Source organism: Octodon degus, unplaced genomic scaffold, assembly GCF_000260255.1.
Source record: "Octodon degus isolate 3935 unplaced genomic scaffold, OctDeg1.0 scaffold00065, whole genome shotgun sequence".
NCBI classification, from domain to species: Eukaryota; Metazoa; Chordata; class Mammalia; order Rodentia; family Octodontidae; genus Octodon; species Octodon degus.
In genome coordinates this window covers 1723490-1730269 of record NW_004524641.1, presented here as the reverse complement: position 1 = coordinate 1730269, position 6780 = coordinate 1723490, and the positions used below count along the sequence as shown (strand labels likewise).

General features: G+C 44.3%; 1 protein-coding gene across 14 annotated transcripts in view; it reads left to right on the top strand.

Annotated features, from left to right (window-relative positions):
- Osbpl6 (oxysterol binding protein like 6) overlaps positions 1–6780 on the top strand; it is a 111387-nt gene that overhangs the window by 55420 nt on the left and 49187 nt on the right. For all 14 annotated transcript variants that reach the window (XM_023719114.1, XM_023719120.1, XM_004634722.2 and 11 more), the window contains 2 exons: positions 1643–1775; positions 6186–6289. In XM_023719114.1, the coding sequence (XP_023574882.1) occupies positions 1643–1775; positions 6186–6289 (237 nt within the window). The remainder of the gene's footprint in view (positions 1–1642; positions 1776–6185; positions 6290–6780) is intronic.

Sequence of the window (6780 nt, the reverse complement as noted above, 5' to 3'; positions counted from 1 at the left end):
TTTAAAAAAATTTAATTCTTTGGTTTTTCCAACTTCTTTCATTTTTGGTACAAGGTGCTGACAAAAGATACATTACTTCCATCCCTTGTCTTTTTAGTAAATAACTTGGGTGATATTTGAGAATCGTGGACTAAAATCAAGTCCTCCCCTACTGTTTGCCTTGACATAAGAAAGTTCTTCAACTGCAATTTTCACAAAAGCTCTGCTGTTGGAGTTGCAGACGCCATATCTGTAAGATCGCACTCAGTGAAATATTTCCATGAGGTTTATTAAAATGCAATAAAGATGGAAAAGAGCCTTTTATCTCTTTGATTTCCTTCTACGTGTCAAATCATGGGGCTCCTGAATGTTAATCAGCTTGTGGCCCCGCGTAGGTAATAAATAAGCCTGGCTTTGCTAAGTGTGCACATCAGTCATTTAGGAATGACTTAGAAGAGATGCAGTCAATTGTAATTGAATATTAAAGTTAAATATGAAATGTTAGACTACAGTTTCTTGGGAAATAAATTTGTGCTTATTTCACTGAGTGTTTATTACACTCACCCAAGTATATACCAGCATATTTCGCACAGCTTTATTTCACATCAAATCCTTTCATGGAAAATACATTGGTTATAGATAATAGCTTGGCAGGGCCGGCCATATAGCTCAGTAGATTAAGTGCCTGCCAGCAGGTTCAGGGGCTGGGGGTCGATCCCTGGGCCTACCATGCTGGCCTCGCCCCCAGGGTCACACTGAGACTGCAACTGAGAGTGAGTGTGGTGGCATGTGCCTGCAATCCCAGCTCTTGGGAGGCTGTGAACAGGCAGATCACTACTAGTCTGATCTACACAATGAGACCCTGAACACCCTGTAGACTGTTCCCTAAAATATATAGATAGATAGATGATAGATAGATAGATAGATAGATAGATAGATAGATAGATAGATAGCTTGGCAAACCTTTTTATATAACTTTCAGTATGTGCTCAAAGCATAGGACTGCATATTGGTGGGTAATGGATTTGGCAATCACCTGTGGTGGACAAGACGTTGAGCTGATCACAGCCCCCAGAGAACTTTTGGAAAGGCAAGGCCTTGAGTCGTGAGTTAGGAATAATGCAGGAAAGCCGCCTGTGGTGCACGCACCTGTGCCTTCAGCGCTCTGAGGAACCAAGGCAGGAAGATCACAGATTTGGAGCCGAGCCAGGACACCTTAGTGAGTTAGTAAGGGCTGATCTCAAAATTCTTCTAAGAAATTGAAAACTAGGGCTGAGTGTGTAGTTAAGTTCAAAGGCCATGGGTTCTATCTCTAGTATCAAGGAAGAAATAGAAAGTTCTGCAGTAAGGACTCTGTATTAAAGACAAATTAACAACTACCTTAAAATATTAGGAATTTGAGTTGGCATCAAGGTACAACCTACTGCTTTCTTCCTCAAATCCTGGAGCTGGCAACTTTTAAGCAGTGTTCTACAAATCTTGTCTTCACAAACACCTACCACATTTAGCGAAGTGGTTTCTTCAGTGTTTTGAATATGTCCTTTTTTCTAAAAAAAAAAAAAAAAAGGCTTCTTTGAGGACACTGGTATTTTTAGCAATCATTTAAATGCACCATTTCATTCACCACACGTGACCATCCTGAGCACTGTCCCTGTCCCCACAGGTGCAGCCGAACAGCTTTCCCTGGCAGTCCCCACTCCCATGCAGCAGCAGCCTCCCTGCGACCTGCACGACCGGCCAGAGCAAGGTGGCGGCCTGGCTGCAGGACTCAGAAGAGATGGACAGGTGTGCAGAAGGTCAGTTCTTACTGTGTAACCTAAAGCAACCGAAAAAAAAAATGAGAACTACCGTGGTGAATTGTGGGTACTGCATCCTGCCTGGGCCCTTTGACAGCCTTTGATTGTCCTTCATTTTTCTACACTAGATCCTCCTGTAACCCAGGGCTGCTGACCCACCAGTTCCCTTGCACACTCAGAACAGGGACTCTGGCTTTGCCCTGACTTTGAACTCACCTTAGCCTTCTCTCCTCGACTCTACCTTGTGACTTCCTAAGTGGTACCCCTGGCCCTGGAGATGCCCAAGCCATGTTCCTGGCCTCTGCTCTGCCCTCCCCTCTAGGGCGTTTCCCTAGTCTCCTTCTGAGCTACTCTTCTTCTGCCCAAAGTACGTGTGTCTCCAGCCATGGTGGCACAATTCCAAAGTGCCACTTCATATAGCCACAGCTCCCCATGAGTGGTGTTTCCGTGGGCATTGGTTGTTAAAACATCCAAACAGGGCTGGTGAGACGGCTCAGTGGTCTAAAGCACCTACTTAGAACAAGCTAAGCTAAGCAAAGCACAGGGACTGCGGTTCAATCCCCCAGCACCACATGCCAGCCAGCCCCGCCCCCTGGTGGGCTGAGCTGGCCACACACACAAAATAAATAAATAAATAAATAAATAAATATAAAATTAAAAAAAAAAAATCCAAACATGCAGTTCCTTCACTCTGCCCTCCCAGAGCCGCTGAATCTCTTCCTCCTCCCACTCAGCCACGCAGCTTCCTCCAGACTTGGTCCACAGGTCACTTCCACTCTACGAAACCCTTTCCATCTGCTCTTCAAACCTGAGAAATAGAAGGTCAATGTAAAAAGTAATAGGGCTCAACGGATTTAAATTTTGTGGTGCTCTTCAGAGGGTGCTGAGATTAAAGTATTTTTCTTTTGTGAAATTATAAGTAGACATTACTAGAAAATTTACTGATGTTCTTTCTGGGAAGAATTAAACTTGGCAGTGCATCAGCTCCCCAACCGGGATGGCATGTCTGCACAGCAGTGTGTGTGCTCAGTCTGCGGCGGGTTTTTTGCTTGTTTGTTTGTTTGTGGTCGTAGGGCACTCCTAGGGTCTCTGCACTGAGTTATATGCCCAGCCTTTAAAAACCAAAAAATTAAGAGCAGAATGTATTTACTGGGGAAAGAAAGCTTCTGTCTGAGAGAGCAACAGAAGGGGACCTGAGTGGGTTGCCAAAGAACCTGCCTTTTCTAGAGTTTTTTTAAATCTATTTGGTACAGGGTCTCACTATGCAGCTTGGACTCGTAGTGATCCTCCTGTCTCAGCCTCTCCAGCGCTGGGATCACAGGAATGTGCCACCATGCCTGGTCTTGGTGGGCGGCTTGGCGCACCCCAGGGCAGGGTGGGTGCAGCATATGGTGTCAGGGATCAAACCCCAGTCCCTGTGCTTGCCTAAGCAGGCACTTAGTCCTCTGAGCTATCTCGCCGGCCCTTTTTGAGGGATTTTTATAGAGCAACACCATGAAGTAAGACAGATCTAAGGTGGAAAACATAGGGATTTGTAAGAGGTATGCCCTGCCTTTTCTAAATTTTTATTTTGAGATAGGTACTCAGTAATTTGCTACACTCCCAGGCTAAGCTGGAGCCTGTGATCCTCCTGCCTCAGCCTCTCAGAGTGCTGAGATTACAGTTCCGCCCCCCACCTCCTGCCCTTCTGCTCACTGTGCAGCACTGAGCCCTCCCAGATACCATGTCCCACACTCAGTCGCCACTTGAAAATGTTATTTAAGAGGGAATTTATAATCATAAGCACACCAAGCTGAGAGTGTAGTGAGATTTTTCCAGAATGAGTTCAGTCACAGTCCGAACAGTCAGACTTTGAATCCAGTAATTTCAGGTTTGCGAAAGAAGCCAGACTGCATTCTCTGATGATTCTGCAAGTTCCTGTAGCAGTGACTCCCGTGTTTCCTGGGAAACATAAGGACAGAGAGGGTCACTCCCTCCGCCTTGTTTCCATGGCTCCTAAAACAAACCCAGGATTCAAACCTAGGCACTCAGACTTCCAGGGCAGGTGTTGCCCCACTGCCTCGTCAGCTGTGTCTTCCCTAAAAGTGGCCTAAAACCCGCTCTTTCCTGTGCCTCAGAATGCAATTGTCAGAGCCACCTCTGAAACACAAGTTGGCTGTGGTCTTCCTCCAGGTTCATCCAGCCCAGACTGGGTCCTGCCTGTTTTTTTCTTTGCAAACTCCCTGCATCCCCTTCCTCCAACCTGCCTTGCACTGAATTCCATTCCTGCCTTCCCACTCTCTGTCCTCATCTGTGGCATCATGCAGCCTCCTGATGCTGCCGCCACTTCCATCTCTTGCTCTGCTGCCTCATCCCGCTCAGAGGCTCATGGGAAATTCCTATTGTTGAAGCTGTCGCAGGCCCCAGGCTGGTACTTGGTAAACAGGCATCACCACTGCGTTTCAGCCGCAAAGCACAGGTACTGCAGCTGCACCCACAACGTGGACGAGGAAAGTGACATGCATGGAGGTGAAGGTTTGCCCAAGATTACGTAGCTGTCTTGGGGTTCCAGCCAACTCCCTTTATTTTTTTTTGGTGGAACTGGGGATTGAACTCAGGCCCTTGCACTTGCCAGGGAAGCGCTTATTCCACTGAGCCATCTCCCTGGCACCCCCAAACTCACATTTGACTAACCTCAAAGTTCCTTGTCCACTACATAATACTCCCTCATGACTGTGTAGTCTTTTTTTATTATTTTAATAATTTTATTGAGAAAGAAGTAGCAATGAGATGGTTTCAAAACAGGTTAGTAGTACAGTTACAATAATGAAAGTAATTGTAGTGCAGAAACTCTTCAGTGGCTTTCCATCAGCTTTGGGAGCGTGCTCACCAACTGCGTGCACCACATGCAGCAGCCCGTGCATTGAGAGTCAGGCCCTACATACCCTTTGACTTAGTTTTTCTGTGATGCCGCTGTTTTGTGGACTAGTTTGTGTTCCTCACTTGCACGTCTCTGCGCGGGTTGCTCTCATCATCTTGCAGGGCCTCTCTGCCCTTCCCCACCTCCCTGGCTTGTTGAAACCTTTCAGTTCATCTTTCAGTCCCAGACATAGGCCATACTTTTTATGTCTTCTCTGATGACTCCAGCTTGTAGTAACATTCCTTTCCTAATCTCCTACAGTAATATAAGAATAATCCATACTGGTTGCTTGTCATAGAATCCCTACTATTGGATTTCAAAAGTATGAACATTTCTTAGTTATTTCATGGGATGCTTATTTCACTAATTATATTTTTCTCCCTGTGTTTTGGGGAAGGGTCTGCAGGTGTTTAGGGTGTCACTACTAGATTGGACTCATAGTGATCCACCTGTTTATAGCCCTCAAGAGCTGGAATTACAGGCACACACTACCACGCCCAGTCTCAGTCGCCATCTCAGCATGCTCTGGGGGCAGGGTCAGCACAGCAGGCCCTGGGATTAAACCCTTGACCCCTGTGCCTGCTTGTAGGCACTTTAATCCGCTGAATTATTTGGCCAGCCCTACTAATTACATTTTGAAAGATACAACATCTTATTGAACAGATACTACATCTGATTTATATAATTCTTATACTTAAAGCAGCTGGCTAGTCCTAGATCTGGATTTATACAAGCTCAGACCTTAAATATGTAAGGAAGATATTTGACTCTTGGAGCACTTGTTTCCATAGATATAAAATTTTGTATCAGTTTAATGTCTCTAATGGGCTTGAAGTCATTGCAACATTATTAGTGAGTGAAATTATGAATCCGTGTAACTGATTTTTGTATTCTGTGTGTGTGTGCGTGTGTGTGTGTGTGTGATTGGAGAATGAGCTCAGCACCTTTACACAGAGTTTCATCCTTTACACTGTTTTATTTGGGGGAGTCTCCTCGAGTCGCTGAGTTGGCTGGGCTTGGTGTAGACTTGCTGTCTTCCCACCTCAGCCCCCCAGAATGCTGGGATTACAGCTGTGCACCATCTCACTTGGCTGCCATTCTGTTTTTCTGAACCTGACTCTGACTCTGCCCAAATGTCAGACGAGCACTTTGTAAACCATGTTAGAGGGGCGTGTGGTGGCCCCTAAGAATAGGACCACAGGACTGCTGAAATGCCTTTGGATGTGTTTTCCCATGTGACAGAAGCCATCAGAGCAGGAAAGTGACCGTGCACAGTGTGACTGAGATTGCAATGTCTTCTACACTAAGAATCACAAATTGATAAAAATGGGCTTTGAGATTCTCTGGCTTTATGTTTCGACACCAAAGAAAGGTCCTTCTTATTTCATTTGCCTATATTACCATCATGCAGGCGTAGATCTGCCCGATCATATTTGTTAGGAATGTGGGTTGAGTCCCCTTTATTACATCTGCCACCATGCTAACATGTTTTTATTTCTGATCTTTATTAGATCTTGCACACTGCCAGTCAAACCTTGTGGAACTTAGCAAACTCCTGCAAAATTTGGAGATACTTCAGAGAACTCAGTCAGCACCTAACTTTACTGACATGCAGGTAAACCTAATACTGCTTTTGGTAGAAGGACCTAGGTGTTAACCTTTACTCTTTCCTGGATTGTTCCATGAATGTGTAAGGTGACATTTAAAGGAAAATAGCTGTAATACCAACTAGTCTGTATTCTGGGGTTATTCTTAATATTTTGAGTCTTGGTGTCATTGTGTTAATTAAGATGACTTTTAAAAATGTTTTACATTTAAATGCAGTGCAGGCTACTGTAGAAATGTATATCTGAATCATTCTTCCATATTTCTTTTGCCACAGAAATGACAGTTTGAAGATATAATTTTTTTTTTATTTTAAAGACTAAAAACAAAAACAAAAAACCAGAAACAAATAGCAAAGACAAAGACAGAAACAGAGTAACATACAACAATATATATGGTATAGAATTTCAAAACAAATTGCTTTTCAGGCTTTTAGCTAAGATCAAGTGTAGAATTTCAACACAATAAAAAATTAACAATGGTTGTTTATATTATGTATTT